Genomic DNA, 24988 nt, shown 5'->3' on the forward strand with positions numbered 1-24988 from the left:
ATCTTCATGTCAGCCACACTGTATTATTTTTGCAATTCCAGTTTCATAAGTATTACCAAAGCCTACTAACAGAAACTAGTTCTGAGCTCCACAGAGAGCCAACATGAATGCAGCATTCACACACTTGAAGCAGAAAGAAATTAAGATTCCTAATATATTTTTCTCATCTTCCTTCTGCATAATCATCTCAGTGATCCAGTATGAGCATGATTTAGCTCCTTATGGTCCACTTATTCTGCCAAAGCACAGTAGTAGAGCTAACAGGTTTATGATAGAAGGCATATTCCCCTCCTCTTCAACCCCCTTTTCCTTAGTGGCTACCGAAGTCTTCTCCCTAACCACTTAAAAACCATGCTCAATTCCCCAGCATCTGACATACCCTTCTGAGGTATGCTGGTCTACAAGAGATTACATTTGGTTAGCATGGACTTTCCAACAGAGTAATTCCAACCTTCCTCTTTCTCCTAGGTGATCCTTTCCAGCTGGAGAGAATTAAAGAACAGAAGTCTACAAGAAGCCAGGATTTGAGCAAAACACGTGTGAACAATGCAGACCAACACTGGAGGGAAAACTGTTATTTTCCTGTTCATAAGCTACCCACAGTCGCCACTGATGGTTAAGTTTTAACTATATAAGAAAAAAATACAACATCGAGTATCCTTAGAAATTTGATGTTCCAAGACAGTCATGTCCCTATCTCCATTCCTCCCACCCCCCCCAAAAAAAATCCAACCAATAGGCATCAACCAAAAAAATGCACAATACCACAAGATACCAGGAAAGAATCTTGGGGCAAACAAGGTGAGAGGTTTGACAGTACTTTCCCTCAAATCCCTTTTAAAGGGGCCAATGGAGTTAGAAGGGCATGGCACAGCTTCCTTTGCTTTTCTTTTTCCCATTATCTCATACAAAGACAGTCCCTGATCAGTCCATGATACCCTCCATCACTCTAATGAATGCACTTAGTCAACTGAAAGTTGAAGAAAACTCAACTCTGAAGGCCTAGGGCAGCTGGCCCGGCACAGCCATCACTCAGCACCAACTGAATATTGGTGCACTATTAACCCCATCCAGGATGAAATTAGGGCACAGGATGCAGTGCAGTGCCAGCTCAAATGATGGCAATGAAGTTTATGGATTTTGATACACTGGCTGAACATGGTCCTGTGAATAGAGAAAAATATGCAGCCCCGCCTTCTGCTGTGATAAATGAATTTGAGAACAGATTTCAAGATTGCCAAGAAGATAACCAATTTTTTTGTTTAGTTGCAACTCCATTTTCAGTTGATGTAAATCAACTGAATCTAGATCAACTAAATCAAATTCACAGGTGTTAGTTTTCAAATGGAACATACAGAATTGCAATCCATAATCTGATCATATCTGTCTACTTTTATAAGCTCCCTCTTAGCAGAGAGAAATATCCCTCGCTCCACAATCACATCTTATTCACGTCACCGCTTTTGGCAGCATGCACATTTGTGAACAACTATTCTCTAGGATGAAGCACAAGAGTAAGATTTCATCAACAATCTCTGATGAACACCTGGAGAGCTCACTGAGAACTGCCATGGAACCTGAGTGATGTGTCAGTATCACAAAAACAGGATCATGGATCCCACCAGCACTACACTTTTGTTACTCTCTTTTGTATGTTTTAAATAAATAAATAAATAAGTTTTGTTACTTATATACTTTAACTATGTTACATATTTCAGGAGGTCCGTTCCAAAAGTAATACTTCCCAAGTTATGATGTTGGCCCACAATGGGGCCAGATGATGGTGGTATGGCAGCAGAGGCTGAACCTTTGACCAATATTGTTCTTTACAGAGAGAGTGGTGAGGTGCTGGAACAGGCTTCCCAGAGAGGTTGTGGATGCCCCATTCCTGGAGGTGTTCAAGGCCAGCTTGGATGGGGCTCTGGGCAGCCTGGTCTAGTATTAAAGTGGGGAGGTTGGTGGCCCTGCATGTGGCAGGGGGTTGGAGATTCATGATCCTTGAGATCTCTTCCTACCCTGGTCATTCTGTAATATCCTGTTACATGCTGTTGCTATGTGACAGATGTCAGCAGAAGGGCAGCTTGACACAATGGTGGATGAAGCAAAAGTGAATCACTGAATTCCCCCATGGGGAAAAAATGGCATGCACTGACATTCATCAACAGTTGCTGACCATTGAAATGGAGATCAAACAGTGGATGTGAGCACAGTGAGGTGCTGAGTAGTGTGTTTCAGCAGCGGAGACAGCAGGTTGTTACAGGATTGTTACAAGCACAGCATGCAGGCTCTTGTTCATTGCAAGTGAAAATGCATAGGCAGTAACTGTGACTGTGTTGAAAAAGCTGAGAATTCAATCCACTTAACAGTGTTACTGTGCTCTCTGTACCTCTTGAAATTTCCATGGAAATAATTAGAGGCATTACTTTCAGAGCAACCTTCATCGATGCAGCCCAGACAAGCTGAAAGGTTGGACGCCCATGCTGTAGCCTGCCACTCTCACATATTAACTAACTTCTAAATGCTTTTATAGAGTCAGCAGCTATCTAGCTTGTAACAGTCTGTTACGCCTTCTTGTTCCTTCAGTGTTCCTTTGAGTTCAGCCACCACTATCTGCCTTTTTTTTTGTTTTTGTTTTTGCCTTCCTCCTTGCAGAATGCTTGAAAATGATATAAACTACTCCAACTACTGCTCAGCTTTCTGCCAACATGCCTTTTTTTAAACCTTCTCATTGCTTGAAAAACAAGAAAGCTAACTGGAGGTTCCATTTCCAGTATAAAAGTTGTAACATCTTTCTCAAGAATTCTTGTCATCTGATCTCTAACTGTACAGAGCCCTCTCCTTACCACTGATGCTGCATGTACACCTTTGAGCTCTCCTGCTGTTTGAGACTTGTTTTCCCAGGGACAGGGACACATTACCCATGAAAAAAGGATGCCATATGTTATTATACAACTCTGCAGCACATTTTCTATTTTATTCTCTGTTGATTTCTAAGTAATATTTGAAATTTAATTTGCTTGTTCCCCAACAGACACTAATTTCGTGTTTCCATAATGTAACTTAAACTCACTTCAATAACTTTTCTGAGTGGTAATAGCTCACTTGGGGTCTTCGTTATATCTGGTTTGGTTTTCATCAATTATTAACCCATAGGAGGACTGTCCCATTCTCTGACACCTTAGGTTCTTTAACAGGCTGATTAAAGCCCTTGATAACTTTTTTTTTTTTGTACCACTGCTTTCAACAAATCCAAGGGCATCACACTGATTAGATAACCCTTATCCACATGCTTGTTGATTCTTTCAGAGCATGACTTTGAACAAAGATATAACTCTCTAACTTCCCTTTTTCCCGCCTTGTGGAAAAGCATTAGCTCCTCCTCATCATCACATTTACCTGTGTGTTTCCTAATTACTTTACATGTTATAATTACACTGGGTGAACAAAACAGAAGTACCTTCGACTAAATACTTCTAGAACTCACAGGGAAATATTTTTTGGTCAAACTGCTAATGTGGTTAGAGTACCGAAGTGCATGATGTGTAAGGAGAAGCTGAGAGAGCTTGATGCATTCAGCCTGGAGATGATTAAGGTAGGAGAAGATGCGTGTTTGTAGTGATCTAATTGTCGCCTTTGAAGTAGTTACAGAGATGCACTGCAAAAGAGGCAGCTGTCCCCAGAAGCTGCACAGAAAATTCCAACTAGATGCCAGGGAAAAAAACATTCACAATGAAAATGGCAAGCACAGGAACAGGTTGCCTAGGAAGTTCCCCGCAGTTATATAAAAATTTCAGTTACTCAAGGCCCCATTCTTTGAAGTTGCCACTGCTTTGATCATTAGGCTAGATTAGATGGCCTCCAGCTTCCTTATATTATTCATAAAATTCTACAAATACAGTTATCTTGCAACTACAACATCAGCATGAAGGGAAGAACGTGTACGATGCTTCTTTAAGGTTTTTAAGGACATTAACATTTTTGAGGCACTGTGCTATGGAACCAGCCTGGCCCTATCCAGGAACTGCAAAGTACATTTGTTTGCATGTACAAACTGATTGGCAAGGACATACAAACACAACTGGAAGAACGGTAACACATGCTTCAGTTCTAAGCAAAGTCAAAGTCAACCCATGAAAGGTAACGCATTTAACATTAAAGCACAATAGCTCAATTTTTTTTTTAAAGCATTTTTTAAAAAAGGATGTTTTCAGTTTGTGTCTGCTTAGTGTATTCTACTACTTTCTTATTTACCCGATGTGCACTTTTCTAAAAATCCAACTGCACTTTTTTCCAAAGGCTCACAATACTCTGGTTTCTGGGTGGAGTGGGGAAAGTTGTCTAAGACATAAAGCAGAAATATTTTTATTAACTTAGCTTTGAAGGTGACTGACAGCTCAGTTTGTTAAAGGAATTTTACTAATCGTTTGTTAATTACTGTTACATCAGTTAGTGCAATCCAAATAATCTTGTGTTTTATGGCCAAGAGACAGCATCCATAGCAGCATGTAAAATCTGGAACAGCATGTTAGCAAACAGTTTGCCTGGCACCAAGTCTTCTTACTTTTTAAAACGTTTTATTAATACAGCTAGGTTCTCATTTTCTTTTTAAAGAGACAAAGAATTCAAAAACCACAGTAAAAGGCCATCTAAAGCATAAAAGAAGTTATATTGAAAGACAAAACTTTACTATCTAAACTCTCAGACTCTCAAATATCGTCAGTATGGCAGAGAACTCTAAGCAACTTACAAGCAATCACTAAGCCCAAATAGAAGTAGAACTTCAGTACTGTATAGTTATAGAATGCTTCTATACATAAAATAATGATGCAGATGAGATCAAGGAGTAATATCACATAAAACTTGAACAGCAAAAGCAGCAGCACGCTTTAACAAAACATTTTATTCACCTGTCTACAAACATTTCTAGGTAAGTGCTTTCCTCACAAAGAAAATGTGGGTTTAATTGCCTGTTTCAATTACTAGTTTCATTTAGGGGAGAACTCTTGAATCTTTTCTGGCTTATAAAAACAGGCCCAAAAATTCTACCAACAACAGAAATCACTGAAAAAACTAGTCAGTTTTCTGATAATGCAGTCTTTAACACATTAAGCCCTGTAAGTCTGTCTCCTAACATAGGAACAGTAATGTGTATGATTGTTTTTAGAAGGTAATTTTGAAAGCACTTTCTCAATTATCACATGCCAAAAAAAATATACAGCTGAGAAAAAGAATGGTTTTTCTGCAGTTGAAGTAATTCCTACCATTTCCTTCCACAGTTGCAAACTCTCCAGCAGACCAGTTTGTAAGTAAACACTCTACAAGATTGAAGGCTAGGAGTTGAGCAAAGCGTTATTTTAAGAAAGGTCTAATGAGAATTAACCTCACAGATGACATTTTGCAATACAACTACTTAAACTACTCTTAAGAACTGCATAAACTTTTGGTTACATTCTAGAAGCTTTGAAGTCAATGGTTTTTAAACGGAGCAGCTGAATCTAGCTAAGGACAGCTACACAGCTTGGAAGACAGCAGCATTACTAAGCCAATCTTAAGTCACACAAGTTATTATTATTATTTTTTTTTTTTAAAGCCAGCATTAGTTTCAAGAACCTGATAAAACTAGAGCAAGAGAGTATGAGTTGAGGAGACCAAATAAGACCAATGAGACTTTCCACGAACCAGACGGCTCCAAGAAATGACACTGATGATAATGATTACCACTTTCGAGAAGGCCAAGTGCCATTTTGGAGTATAACATTCCAAATTTTGGAATTGTTTATAATTTTTTAAGAAGGCACAGTACCAGTACTTCTTAAGATGCAAATTATTGATGTAGGATTACATGAAAACTACAAGAACTATCTGGAAAGTGTTGTAGCACCTTATGCTAGCATCTCTCTCCTGTTTGTGGATTTTCCTTGGTTAGAAGAGATAGGAGAAAGAGGGAATTCTACAAAATCACTACCAAAATTCCTTAACATCACCCATTTTGCAAAGCAAACACAGATAAAGATGATTTGTGCTGCGAAGCAGACCAGTCATTAACTGCACAACCTGTTCTTTTCTCTCCAGCGTGTCACACTACCCCCAAGTTGGTCTCTGTAGAAAACTGTCAGAAAAATTTAGTTTGGAAACAGAAAGTGACCAGGGTCTCTTCTACGAATGTAAAGTAGCTTAACTCCATTCTCATTCTTTTGCAAAGGTTCTTTTTCCATTTACATAGCTCTGGGTTACCAGATTATAGATTTTTCTCAGGGCCTTTTCAAGTCATGGGACTTACTGCAGATATGGCTATACTGTTCTGAAAGACTTGACACTAAAGTCGCTGTCACAGGCTCTACTTGTCTTTGTATCACCTTCAACTAGTTCTCACTTGATGCTACCCTACTTAGCCACTATTTGGCCACTATAGCCTGTAGTTGACTGCTCAATAGGTGGTTAGTGGGACCTCCCACTAATTTCAGTTACAGATAGCTGGTGACATAAGGCAGTAAGAACACAGCCAGGTAACCTGAGGAAAGTCCTCTGCTTGTTTACACAGTATTACTGCACAGACAGCAACAACAACAACAAAGTCTAAAAACAACATCCTGGAACTACAAGATAGCTCATCAGCAACCTAAGTTTTCCGTATGAATCCTAGGGCAGACTTCCTCCTCTCTCTTCCTCAAACTATCATCATGGCAGCAGGAGAGAGTACTCAAGCCTCAAACCCATAAAGCTGTCTCAATGCGATGTACATAGCGCTTGCTATCTCTTTCAACCTCAATGCCAGATAGAGATAAAGGGGAAATCAAATGCCAGGCAGTTCTCACAAGGACTATTTACAGTCTTTTCTGGGCATTTTGTTCTATAAAAGCTACCTCAAATCAGCAAGTCTGAACCGCTGCTTTCATAAATGTGAGACCATTACTTGAAAACACAGCTAAGGTGAAAACATGAAAGTGTCACGTAAAGAACCATTTATCCAGTCCACATCGCTTAAGAAAAACATTTCTTATCACAAAAGCATCAACTTGACTAGCTTTAGGCTATTACTGATCACATATAAACATACAGAATAAGCATAAAGGATGTACTTAGAAGATCTGGTAATGAAGACAGGTGACAAGCAAATCCTGGGAGCTCCTCAGGCTTCCTTAGAAGCTGCAGTCTGGAACTTCTCTCTTGCCACCACAGATACAATCTGATTAGTTACATGCTAATCTTGCTAATCTTCAAAAAACATCATACTTCTGAAGGTTTCCACCTACTTTAAGTTCTAACTGTGCACGTAGATGACTGCCTCTAGCTGGGTACAAGAGTGACTTTTCGTATTGAGCAGATCACATTGCCTAAGATAATCTTCTCAAACAGCAATTTGGAAATCTTTTACAAAGACATCAATCTTCCCTTATGTAATACTACAGTATCACTAAGTGCTTATTAAACTTCTAAAATCAATTTATGCCCTTAGCTAATTCTTGCTACTCTTAGATATGACTAATAATTCACCCCTCATATTACCAACCAGTCTTTCCAAGTCTGTTCAGATAAATGCTATGACCTACTCTTAAATTTCTTGGATATTCATTGGATTTTTTTCAATATCATTCCTAGTAGCAGATACAGTTTTATTTTCCAACTTGACTTTAGATAATAACAATTGTTTGGAACTGTCCGCAATGCCCAGCATTCCATAATCAATAGTAAGACACGTCTGCTAAAGGGTGCATCCCAGGCTCTGAAATAGATCTCGACTTCTGTTCCAGAGGCACAATTCCAAACACTGTCAAAAATCAGGGAGTATGATCTCTCTGTATAAAATTAACAGTTACGTTACAGTGAAAAAAAGCTTCTTGTCATTTAACAAGTCGTTTCAGTCAAACAGTGCTAAAAAGAGCTTAAATACACCTTAAAAATTTATATACTTGACTTCAAGTTTTTAAATTAATAAATCTGAAATGAAAGCCAAACGCAAGTTCCTTATGCCCACGTAGCATGAAATCTTATATTAAAGTGTAGGAAAACGAAAGGAGCTAAAGACACCTTTACAAGGACTTGCTGGTTATGTACCAATAATGCCACCTACTGGCATGACAGATGATGCAAATTTTATTTTTCATTAATTTTAAAAGTAATTGAAGAGCTTTATCTTCAATACAGCATTGAATAGCCTTTGTTCTCTTCTCACTTCCTCTCACCTCAACCAGACGTTTTCTTTCACCACATATCCTGACAAGCAAGGGGTAGGATTAGAACTGTATTCTTTAATACCGACTCTAATTTGACCCTAATAACTGGGTCTAGAGTGCAGTAGTTTTCTTCAGAATACAATCTCACTAAACAGCAGCATTTACAGACTTAGAAAGTTAACTGCCAAACAGATTTTAGAAGACAGATATGTAATGAAGTTTTATTGGTTTAGCTAGCTCCTATTAAAAATTCTTTCAATTCCTCCAATACATACGTAATTTTTAACCCTAAAAATGAATTCTAATCCTAATAATCAGTTGAAGCCCATGTACAGGGAGAAGTTGAGCAATTTTTAGTTTAAGCAGTGAATCAGGTCGATATTTCAAAACAAACCCAATAGATAACACAACTATGTATTTTTTTCATTTTTAATCCCAGAATGGAAACAAATTAAAATAGCAAGCAAAGTATCCAAATCATATTATCCTTGCCTCATAACTTGTACCAGGGCCTCAAATTGTACCAGGGAAGGATCAGGTTGGGTGTTTGGAAACTTCTTCTCAGAAGTGGTGATGCAGTGGCACAGGCTGCCCAGGGAGGTGGTGGAATCACCATCCTTGGAGGTATTCAAGAACCGTGTGGATGTGGCACTGAGTGGGCATGGTGGGGGGGGGCTGGCAGTTGGACTGGATGATCTGACAGGACTTTTCCAGCCTTAATGACTTTATGATTCTCTAAGCAAGCAATTATGATCAAGTCACTTCAGAACCTAACCCCACAATTAATCTGTGCTCTTATTCTATCTTGGATAAAGGAATACCTCCCTCTTGATTATCAGAAGAAAAAAAAAAGGTGATACAGCTATAAATCACAATATGGGTGCTCTTAGAGTTTCACTTTAGTTCATATTTTACATTTTTTAAAACATTGTTTCTGACTATAATGTGATGATTTAGAAGATAAATTTAGGAACAAAATTAGGAATGCCCTCCCTGAATACAGGATAATAAGCATCTAAGTCTTTAGAGAAAAAAAAGGCAACTGGCTATTTTGATATGAGGCACAGAAACTTATGTCTGATTTCAAGGGGATTTAGCATTTCTCCACACTGTTACGAGCTGACAGTAAATACAACAGCACAGGGCAAGCATGAGCTATAAGATCTTCTAGCTTTATAAGCTTATCAACGGAAGGGTGGCTGAATATCACTACCTTTCCCTCTGTGTGTTAACTCACCAGAGACACTAACAAAGCTGCATTTTTGAAGTGCCTGGCATTGTCAGGATTTCCTGAAATAAATGCATTTACACCATGTCTTCTTCCCATTAAATTGCTTTGGAGCAGGGCTTTAATAGAAAACCATCGTCCTGCTACCAAGCACACGTGTCAAAACCTTTCACAGTGGCTCTTCTGCCAAATCAAACACTGCAGACTCGTGTCTGTGGATTTGTGCCACGAAAACCCTATCAGACTACAAGTTCAACAGACCTGGCACTTAGCGTGAAAGCTGCTCTAAGATATGAATTTCATGCCTCGTCTCCCTAAAGTCAAGTCTTCTAGGAGAACGTGGATCTTTTCATCAGGACCTCCCAGGATCCAGACATATTGAAAACCTGCATTAACTGTATCTTTTTATCCAGGGACTGGTAGCATCCTGAATACCAAAGATACTCCACAAAGTGCTGTTTTTTTTTAGGGCTAATGGGGTATTACATTTCCTTAATGGAAATACACAAGAGCATGGGCAAACAAAAGTGAATTTAGAACCAATTTCCAAATAGACAACCTTCTAGCACATATAATAAGGACCAATACCTCCTACTGCATGCTAAAGATTAAAGCACAAAGAACATCAACTTCAGGGCATCTTACAGAATGGTACTCAAAAAATCACATGCATTGTGCAAAACAGATGTTGTAAAATTAACATTTTTACTTATTTGGACTATTTCATTAAAGCAAATAAAAACTTTAAAAACAAAACTTGTTAGTTAAATCAGTGCTGGTAGAAATCCAAAGTTTTTCAAGTTGTAAAAATAAATACTTAAAAGAGTTTGCTGAAACTTGAAGGAATGGTGTGGAGCTGCTTCAGGGGAAGGTCATGCTGGGCGTTAGGGAAAAATTCTTAATTTCAGGGTGACTGGCCACTGGAACACATTCCCCAGGCCACTGCTCACAGCACTGATCTGGCAGAGTTCAAGAAGTGTCTGGACAAACACTCAGTCATATAGCATGATTTTTTGGGTGGTGCTGTGTAGAGACAGGAGTTGGACTCAATGATCCTTCTGGGTCCCTTTCAACTCAGGATATTCTACAATTCTATGAAACAGGATACAGAAGACTAGACTCGAGATCCCTTGAACTGGGCTACAGGTTAATCTGAGTGTGAGGGCAATCCATCACTGCATAAAGTCAATGGAACTTGTCAACATGAAGGTTTATGAGAACACAGATAAGAAGCAGCAGGTGAGTCAATCCAAATCAATTTCGCCCTACTTAGTACAACCTACCAAAGCACTCCATCTGTTGCACACAAATAAACCAGACTATCAGCATTTGGACGCAACAAAGAAAAAGAGCCATTCCACCAAAATCTACTGTGAGATGACTGTGAACCACAAACACAATGTTGCATTGAGAAATACTGATACCTCCATAAAAACATGGCCAACAGTTGACTTGGAACTGTATATACAATTTGGGTCACTTGTGTTGAAGAAGGCTGATGAATGCAATAAAAAATGGTTAGAAGACTGACCACACAGAAAATCCAGAGGACAAAGCATACATCTGATAACTAATCTAGAAAACAATCTGGCCAGCCAAACTAGAAGCTTAAGATACATCATTGATCTTTACAAAGAACAGGTAAACACATTGGAGAAAAGTACTAAACTGAAAAATAACACTGCCACCAGCAAATGCATGAACTGGCAAGAATACACTTGACTGGAAATCTCACTCTGGAAACATCCCATAAGAATACAGAGAAGAAAGATCTGATTTTCATATATAGCATAACCAATTTACAAAAGATTATATGACATAGCTGTCTAGAACTGCAAGCAACTGGAACCCACTGTCTTCTGTTTTCTTCCCCAGTTATGTTAAACATAACAGACAGCACATAACTCTTCTAATGTTTCTTAGTTTTTCAAGCCTACATATCAAACTGAAGTTTATAGCCTGTTTTATAAAACTGCTTGATTACATTACACTGTCATACAAGCACAGCCACTACGAGCGAGTCCAGAATGGTTCTGTTCAAATTATTATTTCAGACAGAACTGCATTAGTATGAATGCAGTATCATATAAACTGTCAAAACCTCTCTCAAACTACTGCACTCCTACATTTTTCCCATGTTAGAACATACTGCCCCAGAAGATGTGTTTGGCTATCACAGCCTGCACGCTTACATCACAGCTATTCTAATGTGAAGATCACGTACAGAATGGCAGTAAAACCACAACTGAAACTGCACTTAATTAAACTACAGCTTGTTTGCTGAGCACATAACACATAACTTAAGAAAAGCTCTACTAAAGCTAAGAAAGTAGATTAAAGCCAGTAACAAGCATAACAATCAACAATCAAGAAACAGTCTTACTAAAAATTGTGTTCTTACCTTTTCCAGGACTTAGGTTTTGGTCTATAAACACCTTAAGCTCTCCATTGGCTTCAATTAGTCCAGCCTATTAAAGAAAGTAACTTTTATTAAATTGACAAACACTGACAGCCTTTTATCGTTACAGAGGGAAGAAATCACACCAGAAGACTCTGTTGCCACCACTCACATTTCCTCACTAATCTGCCACTTATGTAACCACACTGATTGTGGTATATTAGCCAAACTTCAAAAGCAGCTGATTTTTATAATTACTGTGTTCCGAAAAGCAAGCAGAAAATCAGTTTACACAAACCTTGCTATTTTGCATTCTAAGTTTACGAGGGTACATGCAGTGTCTTAATAGATAGCTGAACACCTTGCTAATTAGAACCACTAACATCTGTGGCTATATATTGTGCTGTATAGCAACTATCAACCTGCCACTGAAGTTGGTAACATCATGGCAGAACCAACAGAGGTGCTAAGTGCCTTATGTCACACTAAACAGAAATTAGGCATTAAAAACAAACACCGTTTGTTCTTTTTTTTTTTAAAGAATGAGAAAGCAGAGCTCTGAAGTGAAGGATTTCATCCAAGTGTATCAGATAATCAGCATCCTTTGAGAATGCTCAGTAGAAGTAATTAAAAATATATACTATTAATTCCGGATAGAAAATGCATGATGCAGTAACTCCTTGTTATCCTTTCAGGACTAAGCAGTCCTGAACGAATAAGGAATGCAGGACACACAGTCTGCTTCTATTTAGAAAGAGCAGTAAGAAATTCAACACTTGTACTCACCACAGTATAGCAAGTGGTGTTACAGAAGCTGAAATGTCCCTAAACTGTATTTTGTGCACTGTCAGTACTTGAGGGCTACTGCAGATGTTTAAGAGACAACTAAGTGGTCTGCTGTCAGTCAGCAGCAAAACTTTCCCCTCAAAAGGCTACCTGAAGAGCCCTGCTGGTAATTAGCAAGTTCAGCAAACCAAGCAGACCACTAGAGGATGCTGCAGTGCTGCTACTATCCAGGTGTATGACAGCAATCAATTCTTAAGCCGGAAAGAACTTCACAAGGCAGGAAACTGTTGAAAATTTTCTCTCCTCTCACTGAAACAGAAGAGGGGAAAAGTAGTTGACAGAGCACTGAGGACAGACTGGGAGGTGAGCAGAAGAGAAATTTTGCTAAGGGAAGCATTAAGAGCAGAATTCTCTAATAGCATTGCAGAGATGAGGACCCAGTGGCACAGAGGAAACCTAAGTGGGAAGATAATGGAAGCAATGGGTGAAATGAAGAGCCTGCAGTGTTTATCCTTCCTTCTCATAATTTCCTCCCTCTTCCCCCCCCCCTCCAAAAAATGCAATAGCCTGATTTAATGAGACTGCAACAACTTACCATTACACAAACAATGCCTGCTCTCCACCTTGCCCACAGCAAGGATTCAAAGGTCAGCTCCAACAAACAACACTTGTCCTGTCCTACTCCCAAGCACCAGACCTACACAACCCTGCAGGCCAGCAGACTACATCTGACCCTTCCAAAAAAGATGCTATTCACTAACATGAAATTGCTAACATGTGCAAAGATGTTATGAAGCAGGCTCTACAGCAATATAAACTTCCAGAACACCCGAACTCAATGTACTGAATCGGATATGAAGACAAATTTGGAGGTATTACATTACACTCCCAACCCTACCTCAGTTACACAACAGGAGTGTTAAACCACACAGGAAGCACAGTCTCACTGTCCCCAGTTCTTATAAATGCAATCCTTCAGTTTCTATTTGACAGCAGAAAGAAGAGGCCTGTGCTCCTAAGACACCCAATGGTTTTTCTATTGTATATCAGTTAAAGTAATAAGCCAAATACAAATATTTACAGTGTGAGCTTATTCAGAAATTCAAGTAAAAAAGGCAAGTCACTACTGAATACTATTTCAATAATTAGCAAATTAGGTAATTCAGTAATCAGTTTTTTTTGCCCCTTCTCCTCCCATCTTTATTTTAATTGGAAAAATCTCCAATATAACCATTTCTATTACTTCATTTTATCCTTAAGTATGCTATCAATTAATACATTACATCAACTAATAAGTTTTGTATTCCTACATCATGATAAACTACCAAAACCAATGGTCAACTCTAGGAACGCAATTCAACGTTACAAAGGGTCAGGTTAGTGACCCTGGATCATGTTTCTGTGCGACTGAAAGCATGCAAGCCAATGACAAACTGGAAAACATTCAGGAAAAACACTGCATTTCAGTCTACAGTAGAATACTATTTTGGAAGAACTCAGAGAATGACAATCACCAAACAAGAACCCCGTGGAACCAGCAAACTGATGTTAGAGTTCCACCACCCTGCATACCACTGTCTTGACAAAGGTTCAGTTCTGGCAGTTACTAGGCTGGTAAATATTCAACTTGAAAGCATATGCCTAGGAAAAGCTCCAAGAAATCTGCCTGGGAAGAACATTACCAAATTCAATAGCAAGCAGAACCCCCAGCTGCTATGATTAGTAATGGAAGTTGATTTCATTTCTAGTGAAAATTCTCCTTCTCCCGGCTCAGTATGTGCACTTCACACTTCTAGATACAGCATAGGACTATAAGGTTATCAAGATTGTCACTATTTGTGAGTCTCCTCAAAGTCGCAGAACTGAAAAGCAAAACTTTCATCCCATATAAAAATCCAATGTCTATGTTCCACAATAGAACTACTAGGCAAAAAACTCTCAGCGCATACTTGAAAGAAATTCCCACTATTTTACAGGGCAGTTTTTTCGGAAGAGTCCAGGATTACCCCTCCATACCCTACCCAGCACAGCACCCAAAAGAATTAAAGTTGAACTCAGAGGGAAATGTGACCAGAGCTCCCAGTATTTATATCCCAGTCACAGATCCACAATGAATGCAAGTAGTACTTGGCTTTTGTTTTCCTCAACAGAAAAGTAATCTTCTACCAAGAAGGGCATCAATTTTTTCTGATGTGAAAACAGATTTAGTTTTCAGGCCTTATCAAGCTACTTGTATCGAGGTATTTTGATTTTTTTTTCCATCTGATAACAGAATAAAATGTTTTCTTCTCCTCATGATTCTCAGCTTCAAGATGCATAACTTCCTTTGATGATAATGTCAGTGCTGCCTGGAGCAATATCACGATCTAAATATTTGATTCTGAAAGCTTTATTAACTGTCTGCAACTTCACAATTTAGAGTTGCTTTCCTCTTCAAAGGAGCATGCTAGGTACATAAACTTTTGCAAGGCTATGTAAATGAACTTTTTGTGTTGCAAACAGGTAACAGGTATAAAACCCTTAACGCTTTTCATATTTCAACAAAATCAAGAGATGTAAAAAGAAAAAAGCAAATAGCTTTTGACACTCAGCACAGCATCTAACTCCAGCAACTGTTCCCAGCAAAAACTTTGATCCCCTTTCTACTAAACACAAGTAAAGAAGATTAAAGACCAACGGACCAATCAGTAAATCTGCACACTTTAATTGTGGAAGCTATGCTTGAGAAGAGAGCCCTACCATCACCTGGGATCCACCTCATCACTGTTCAGAACTTCTAAAGATAAGAAAACGACTGATAGGCTAAACATATTGAAGGTTCAATTGAAGTTAGCCTGCTATAAGATCAGTAGCAGCCAAAAGGACTAGGAAGTCTATTTTTGCTTTGTTTCCAAGTAAAACTATAAGTGGTCTCTATCTGAGAGACAGTAAGTTGTGAAATAGTATTTTTTCTTGGACTAAAGTAAATCTGTAATGAAATTTGCTAAGAATGCAGAGAATTTCACTTGTTAAAAAAAATCCCATATGGCAGACTGAGATACCAAGTCCTCTGATACTAGCTAGCTTGTATTCGTGATCTCTGAAGTTATACAGTAGAAATTCAACACTCTTACAATGAAAGTACCATTTCCACAGCCTTCCAGACTTGCAATTTTCTCTCTTACTAAAAACTGATATAAAATTATTCATTAAAAGCTTTAAACACTAGAGTTTCTTGTTGAATTTGGACTGCAGAATAACTGGATGGGTACATGTCCAATGTCTGTCAGGGCTAATCTGAGAGGAAGATCCCCCTGCTACAATGAGATAAGCAAATACAGAGAAGAGAGAGCTGCCTTTGTGCCATACAAATACCTTTTCTATCTTGCTTCTATGTAACGAGCCAAATTTTAAGTATGGAAATAAATGGAAACGGAGGCATTTGCCAAAAGATATTTCTCAGAAAGTATTCAGTTGCGAACAGCAAGATAAGACCACCAAAATGAGGTACAGAACTGGGTTTGACAACCAAACAAGAGAAGTAGGTCAAAATACACAACATTTCTAAAAGAATGGGAGTCAGAATGGGACAGATGGAGAAACAAGCAGACAACATTGGCACTGACTGGGAAAGAATGAAAAAGAACCACAAAAATCAAGTGTAAGATGACAGATTAGGAGTAGAGGTTAGTGTAGTTGGGAGTTTCTTAAGAAGTACAGGAAACAGAAGTGATGGGAAACTAAAAGTTTTAAAAGACCAAGGAGACTGGATCCTGTGCAAAGAGAGTAAGAACATGGGAACAGGGTTAGTGAACACATCCTATACTAAATTAAACCACAACTACAGATTATATAAACTGGCACTCACACTGAGAAGTAGTAAAGACACAACTAGGCAATGGAGAAATGAGAAAGGAAAGTATTCCCAACAGAGCAAATTTCCTCCTGAAGCTTGTCAAAGGCATCAGGAGGACCTGCACTTGCAAGGTCAACTGGCAAAAACCCACACATCTGGAGCAAACTACTTAATTTGATCAGTACAGAGTACCAATCTCCAGAATTTCACACTTTAAAAGTAAACAATATACATAATGACACTATGCCATGCAATTTGACTGTGTGCCTCCTTAATCATAAGGTAGGGGGCTGGGGGTTTATTTTATTATCAGGAGGCAACAAAAAAACACAATGAGCACAGCTACAAATAGAGAAAAGCTTACAAGCAGAAGTAATGCTGCTTAGTTTTACTTTTACCCTGGCAACATACAGATGTCACTTGTAACAAGATGACCATATATTATTTTTCCCCATTGGACTCTCACCTCATTCAGGGACCAGAACAAACATGCCCTGGAAATGAATCATCATATAAATACAGGAGGCTGTCCCATAAAGATAGCCATTTCATTTTTCATAGAAATTAAAAGGTAATTAAGGAATACAGCAGAGGTCTGCAGGAAAGGAAAGAAGGTTCGGAAGCTTAAAATATTTGAATTGTATTTTGCAAATGAAGTGACAACTATGCCTTATTGTATAAAGTAAGGCAAAAGATCTTCTAAAGTCAGGTGGCAGGTCTCTGATCCTACACAATTCTCTTACGTGTTACTTTACTGTGTCCCACTAACCTTCGTCTAAAGCAGATACAACACATCCTCAGTTCACAGCGCCATCAAGATTAATGTGCTTGATAACCACTGGGCGATGACCTACACCAAAGAAAAAAGCTTCCCGAAGAGTAAACCGAACTATTAGCTCCTTAACCTAAGCAAGGTGCAAACAAAACACTAAGGCACTAACAGACCTGAATCATACAGAAGCTTTGATTATTAAAAAATAAATAATCATAGGTTAGTAGCTCAGTGAAGCACGGTCAATCTTTGCTCTGAACATATGCTCCACTGGTACTGCACATACGCTGGACACTGACATACGTGGAATTGCATTTAAGGTTTTCTCTCCATTGTGGAACATTTCAAGGCCATTAACTTTGCCGGCTGTTTTTCTAACCAGAGTAACATGTAATCTTTGCTGAATTCCAGACATGAAGAACTCATTTTGAAGACAAGTCAAACAGTGACCCAGCCTAAGAAGTCACACACCAATACAAGCAGAGTTAAAACTATTATATTAGACTGTTTCTCACAGTGACCAAATGGCCCAAGCGACACAATCTTTGCCAACATTAAAGTTGGTGCCCCCAAAACTAACTGCAAGGCTGTAGGAAGCAATGCTGAATATGGAATATGAGATTCCTAGGGCGAATATGACCAGAGCACCAGTTCACCATCTCTACCACAAACTAATCAGGAAAGGAAATGCTAAATTCACAGAAGTGCGGGGGTTGGAAGGGACCTCAAGGGATCACTGAGTCCAACCCCCCTGCTATAATACTCTACAAATACTCTACAATAGGTCGCACAGGTAGGTATCCAGACAGGTCTTGAATATCTCCATAGAAGAAAATTTCACATCCTCTCTGGGCAACCTGATCCAGTATTCTGTCACCCTCATTGTAAAGTTCTCCCACATGTTTGTACGGAACTTCCCATGTTCAAGTTTTAGGACATTGCTCCTTGTCCTGTCACTATACACCACTGAGAAGAGCCTGGGCTCATCCATTTGCCTCCTACCTCCCTTGAGATGTTTATAAACATTTATCAGATCCCCCCTCAGTTTTCTTTTCCCCGGGCTGAGCAGACCCAGATACTCAGCCTTTTTGTGTCCTCCAGACCTCAACACTCCCACGCAGAGAGGTAACAGCAGTTGCTGTTCCCACAACTGGCTCCCAGTGCCATTGTAGATTTGACTTTACTAGCCTTCTCTTCTTCCAATCAAATCAAATCTTTAGAGAAATTTGTTCACAAGTACTGGAACACAGCAAAATTCAACAGGTTATGTTAAGTAAGATTCGTCTGCCTTACTGGTGTATTAAAAGGCTACAGCAGCCCACAACATTATTTCCTTGTAAGTCTGCATAACCATGATATCATGGGGCTCAGCAGATGTAACGTAACGCAACATAGGACAGGCAGCCAGCAGCATTCCTGGGCATATGGACAACCGACCACATTTAAAATCAAGTTGTTCATCCTCTGAGAACCACTCTGACACTGAGAATGTTTAGCAAACATTGGCCCATTTTTTCCACTCACTTTCAATTAGACACAATGAATCTCTGCTAAGTGATATCCAAGCAAGCAAACACGAATACTGAAATAAGTAATCCCTAGTGTAATTTAACTTTTGAAAACTGGCACTTTTGTTGAGCGTGTTAAGTTGTCAGCACACACTGTATTTACTTAGTAATGCAACAAATAAACATAGGCAGGCACTACCATTAACTACACACAAAATTAATAAAGAAGTGAAGCTTAAGAGAAAATGATTAGCAAGGTGACGGTAAATTCTGAGTTGCCATTCTGTTTAATAAACTAACATGGAAAATAAGAAATACAGTTTATTTAAGATTTTTGCATTGCAAATACGTAAAGTTCTTTTTCCCTCTGCATTCTTCTAAAAGGCAGATTTAAAAACACTCTACCAGCACTTGAAAACCTAGACTGAGATGCGCTTTCATAAGACCTGATTTCATAATACTATTTCATCTTCAGTTTACCAACTTCTGAACACGTTAAAACTGACTAAAGGCAGACAGAAATAAATTAAGCTACTGAGCAGTCACCGAATGGTATCAAAAAGGTGTGCAAACCTTTTGAAATCCACTGACAATTCAATTTCTATAAGCTGTCTCGTTGAAATTCCCAGGGCATAATCAAAAATAACATAGTAAGAGAAATACATGCTGATACTTTAAGAAGAACTTTGCTAAATGTTTGGTAGGTTCTTGAGTGCTTTCTAGATGCTCGCATTACTTCATGTAAAAATCTTTTTCCTATTTCCAATAGGAACTTCTTTTTTTATAAGTCTATTCCAAACGCGACCTTCTCTTGCCATGAAGGCTGGCTCAAGTTTGATGTACAAGCACCCACATAAAAGCAGTTAAAAAGTACAACTTCAGGATGTTCCAGCAAAATTACCTGTACAGAAGCAGAGATCTACTTCCTTCCCCAAAATGAGCACACCTATTGACTTATTAAGTGACACTGTTGTAAGCAGTTAATTAGCTGGTTTCTACTTTTTCGTTGCTTTTTAGTACATATTTTGCTCCAAGGATATTTAAGTAGTACTGTGAGATAAATTCACTAGATGAAACTACATACCCACATGTCTTCTCAATAATCAATTAAAATAAGCCATCAATCTTAAACCCTGTATCTCTAGGGGTCTGGTGGTATTAGACCTCGTGCTGAACTTTGTGCCAGAAGAACTTCTACCATAGTGTCTTCAGGATTTACACATACACACAGGGCTTCCTTTGCAAAGTTAGATACATGGGCCGTATCTGGTATTCAGTGATATTAAGGAAAGCACCATGAAATACTGAGGACAATGTGTTTCAAGCAAACTAGAGGACAAGATAAAAATCACTCAAAGTAACTCAAGAAAAAGATAGCAGTAGAATAAACCATAACATTAAATATATATACAATCTTAGAACCAGTCATCCTCAAACCAATGCCATTGTGTGCAATTCATGGAACCGTAAAACATATGAGCCTTCCAGATGAACAGCTCTCCAGAAAGGTATTTCAGCCCGTGAGAAGTTCTGAGGGCTAACAGTGGTGTGCCAGTTTAAAAAGCATGAGAAACACCAAGTTAGTTTACAACTGCACATTCTTACCCATTTTTCTTCTAAGAGCGGAAACAGTCTATGCAATAACAGTGAACAACTGAAATAATCCCAAGCAACTGCACATGTAGTGAGCATTTAATTTATGCAACTCATTTATTTCAATCTGGCCTAAGTTGCACCAGAAGAGATTAAGGTTGGATATCAGGGAAAATTTCTTCTCAGAAAGAGTAGTGATGGGCAGGCACAGGCTGCCCAAAGAGGTGGTGGAGTCACCATCCCTGGGGGTGTTCAAAAACCGTGTGGATGTAGCACTGAGGGACATGGTCAGAAGGCACGGTAGGGATGAGCTGGTGGTTGGACTGGATGATTTGAGGTCTTTTCCAACCTTTATGATTCTATAGGCAATCTTCAAGATCAGAAATTCTACTCATTCCTTTTGTCTAGCTCCCTATTTGCTGTAATACCATGCACAGGGCTACCCTCTCTGATAGCTCCAGTGCCTAGAAATGAGTCCTGCTTCTTCTCCTTAACACTGGGTCTTAAAGAAGAGAACTGCAAGCTTCCCTTAATGGCTGCTTGAAGGGCTCAACAGTTCATCTGCAACAGAAGTATCTGAAAGCAGAACCTGAGTCACACCTTAACTTGGATTTTCTGCTATCGGATAGAAACTACTGAGTGATGGAGAGAATACTGATACAACTGATAATAAGAAGTATTTACCACCTTACTTATCAGATAATTCTAATACATAAGTGAATATAAAAAAGGCCAGCAAGCAGTCTTCACTTACACTGAGAAAGGGAAGACAAAAAAAGGTCCAAAGCTACCAAATTTACTTTCTGTCTCCTTCTATTGACACCGTGTGCTGCCTAGTTTTAAGTATGCCATGGGTGACAAGAAAGGTCAGCATTTCACTCAGGAAACTCTACCTCCACCTAACAATGAATCCCTTGAGCAGCACAAGCCAGCTGAGGACCTTTGCTCCTCCAGGTCCTGCCTGCGAGGTACATCTGTAAAAGCAGCTGAAGAGTTTATGGTAGACTCAGTAAAGTCTCAGAGAATGACAGTTATTAACCAGAAAGGGGATGTGGCTAAGCTGGAGTTTCTGGAGATGCTACTTCTGTTTCAGACCAAGAAATTTCCCATCCACTGCTCTCAAAGAAGACATACATGGTGCAAATGGACACATCAGACTGTACACTACTAACACTACTGTCCTCAACAGAGCACAGTTTGTTATTCTGCCTCTGAGATGCAGTAGACTGCTCCTGCTTCCATGGTGCATGCATTCTGAAGACACTGCAATTGGCATTCCCTCATTCACCCATCTTTTTTTCCCTGCTTTCCTTTAAATTACAAAAAATTGAAGTCCTTTTAGTAACTCAGCTCTTCTGAATTGAATGTGATATTCCGTGGCCTGCCTGGTTCTATTAGAACTGATTTCAGCTCCACACAATGCTCGCATGCCTCAAGTCAGAAATGGCTATGCTCATTACTATGACCACATCACACTGGAAAATGAGTTTCTTCTTTCTTTTTCCTTCTACATTTATAGCATTCTAGATCTCCTAACCCATATATAACCATTTCGAAAAATAAAATTTGGAATGCTCACAGATACTTTAACCTTCAGAAGCTGCAGCCTCTTTTTACATTGTTATCTCTCAAGTTAACCCAACTACAAGACTAGATGTGATTATGCTCTTAAACTCAACCTACAAGCTTTTAATTAAGGTGCTAAATGAGAACGTATCTTTTTTTCTCCCCTCATAGCTCACTGATCACAGCAAAGGAGATGAAAGTATTCTGCCAAAAACCAATGCTTTGTTGCTTATTTTTCTTTACTGTGCACTGTACAAAGCATTAGTGGGATATATTTTAATATAATATTTAACAGAATTTAGACTTTGGTCAAATATCTTGCAAGCATTATCTTGCCAGCTTACCTGATCGGTACTTTTGTAATTACTTAGTCCTTCTAAAAAGCATTTTCTCAGGCTTGCCAGTACTCTCCATCACGCTCCCAATTTCTTCAATTCCCCTAGAAAGTCTTAGTCTGCACACTTTCGCAGGCACTTAACTTTCCAAACAGATATTTTCAAAGAGCAGTTTATATACAGCAGAGGCATCAGCTGAAAAGCTAGACATGAGAAACATAAGGAAAAGAAGTATTTTCCTTCAGCAAGTGGGAGGAGGGGTTAAGCAGGAGCATTATCTAGCGCAGTCCTGGCTCCACACCTTCTGCAGGGCCGCCTGTTCCAGCAGCCACCAGCACAGGACCCAGAAGCACGCGCTCAGAGCCCATGTTCCCCAGCTGCAGCATGCTGACACATGCTTGGCCATGGGAATGCCACCTCCAGACTTGGGGGGAGAGCGGCACAAACCGCTCTCACCACAGTTGTGCCACTTCAGCCCTGCTGGGGGAAAAAAAGAAAAGAAAAAAAAAGGGAAGGAAGGGGTGGGGGCATTCATTAACCGTGCCATCTTCTTCACCACATCTTGCAGTCCGTTAGAGCACTTGATAGGTGACACAGCAGAACTACAGGCCATTAATCGCAGCAGCATTTTCACGTCAGAATGTTTATGTTTACAGGGAGCACAGGTCTTCACAGACCCAGTGCCCAGGAACGCAGTGCTGCTTTCTCTACCAGGACTAACTCCACTGTTTCACTAGGGTAAAAACTGAGCTTTTGAATTAAAAAAGTGAGAATCACTCTTCCATTTGGAAAGTCAAAAAAACTGTTATATCAATTAGCTTCTCCATTTTCTAATATCAAACCAAACCTAATAGGTTTGACTTAGAAATTTAAGTTCTCCCAGGATTCATTACACATTTTAGGCAACATGTAATGGTGGCCATGCAATAGCCTGAAAAAAGGCAAGCAGTGCGTTTTTCTTCCCTGAAACGGGACTGTATATATCCACAGAGATTTCTGAAAACAAGTTAGACAGTTCATCAATTAAGACTTCATACACTCCCTCTCTATCCTGTCCCAGTGTTCAAGCATGCTTAACATGTCACCTACAACCTGAGCCGGATTATCGCTTCTCCAAATTCAGTTTATTACTTCTTGATCTACTCTTAGAAGACACTGAAAACACCTATCTGTTCCTACCTGTAGCATCTTCTTCCATTTCTGAAGTTTGTCATTGTGTATGTTATTCCTCCCTTAATTATTCCCCTCCTACAACAAGACAGATCTCTGAAAAATTAGGTTCTTTCTTAGATGTCTTACCCTCATTATGTTCCCACACACTTTCTATGACACTGATTTGCACTTCCAGGAGCCAGTCCTTCACTCAGCCCATCTCCTTCCAAATGGCAGTATGAAACAGATGTATCCTAATGTCTGAATTGCTCTGAACTATTGCCATTTTATCTCCTCTTCCACCCCTTCTGTTTCATTTTTTCCCTGCTCGCACAGCCCTTCATTCCCTGAACTCTGCTATCTGTAGCACACTTGAACACCCTTATCTTTTACAGGCAAGCTTGCAGTGACTATGTATTTCTGGTTGCGTTTCTGCACACTGAGATATTTTTCATGTGCTTCTGAACTACTAAAATTCCCTACAAGATTAATTTGTTAAACCAATCAGTATTTCACAGTAATTCTCACCCTTTGAAAGCTACAACAGTTCACGTAATAATGTAACCAGCTGTTTAGAATTTGGATTGTATCACTTTGCAACTTGTTTGCTATTTTGTCTTTTTTTTTTAAGTAAGTGGAGATACATTCATGTCTGAATACAGAGCGCTCTATTCCCTCCTTTTTTATAAAGAAACGTGGCAGTCCAATTACATTAGCCATGAACAATGAAATAGATCTGAAAGGCAGAACCCTTTTAAGTGCTTTTTAAAAGAATATGGAATGGATAAGAGCAAAGGTGGTTCTGAGGCCTGCAAGGCCACCAGTCAAGGCGCGGATGGCAGTGGAAGTTTATGCTGCAAGTCCCCAGTGCTTATTTTATAGACAGTAATCAGCATCTTTCAGTGGATAGGGAAGAAAAAGTGAGGGGATAAGGAGGCTTTGCTGCCCTGAACACACCAAACAGCAGAGGCAGTGCCAGCCGGCAGTGACACTCAGCTGCTGACTTCTGGAGACAACGGGACAGAGCCACCAACCATCCCAGCACCTGAACAGTGTATTCTGGGGCTTTCTGAACCTACGTCAAAGCCAACTAAGATGGCGTTCAATATGAACACATCTAATGCCAATGACCAGACTGCTTTTATGAGGACAGTAGATTCTCACATCTACTCTGAGGAAACTGCTGCAGACCTGAAGCCAGTTTGGGGTTGGACCATCCATAGGAAAGCACAGCCTAGGCCTTGGGTGCAGCAGAGTCAGGTTCATACATTTGCACTGCCAGCTATAACAGAGCCTGACCTGCTTTGCTTCTGTTAGCAAAAACAAAAGCAAAAATATGCCATTAGCTATGCCCCTGCATGTGATGCGCTATAAATATACTTACATCTTTTGCCATGTTACCCCAGCCTAGCAGGCAATCCTCTTACAATCCTGCTGCCTGTGGGACGCGGGGACGACGATGCTATTTTCTAGAAAGCAAACACAGCCAACATCAGTCAGCTCACCACAATGAAGAGGAGGCAAACTTTGCACCGCCCCAATTCCCGACTGCTCCCCACAGCGTTTTGCTTCGCAACACAACCCTCTGGGAGAGCACAAAGTTGCCCCCCCAGCCCCGCTCTGTCGAAGCGACGCCCCCGC

At 39.5% G+C, this 24988-nt stretch overlaps 1 protein-coding gene across 2 annotated transcripts in view; it reads right to left on the reverse strand.

Annotated features, from left to right (window-relative positions):
- Positions 1 to 24839, reverse strand: part of TFDP1 (transcription factor Dp-1) — a 38715-nt gene extending 13876 nt beyond the window's left edge. For both annotated transcript variants that reach the window (XM_010728394.2, XM_019623466.1), the window contains exons 1-2: positions 24732 to 24839; positions 11804 to 11870 (exon numbers count right to left, since the gene is read on the reverse strand). In XM_010728394.2, the coding sequence (XP_010726696.1) occupies positions 11804 to 11870; positions 24732 to 24743 (79 nt within the window). In that variant the 5' untranslated portion in view covers positions 24744 to 24839. The remainder of the gene's footprint in view (positions 1 to 11803; positions 11871 to 24731) is intronic.
- Positions 24840 to 24988: the final 149 nt, after the last annotated feature.

Source organism: Meleagris gallopavo, chromosome 1 (genome assembly GCF_000146605.3).
Source record: "Meleagris gallopavo isolate NT-WF06-2002-E0010 breed Aviagen turkey brand Nicholas breeding stock chromosome 1, Turkey_5.1, whole genome shotgun sequence".
Classification (NCBI taxonomy): domain Eukaryota; kingdom Metazoa; phylum Chordata; class Aves; order Galliformes; family Phasianidae; genus Meleagris; species Meleagris gallopavo.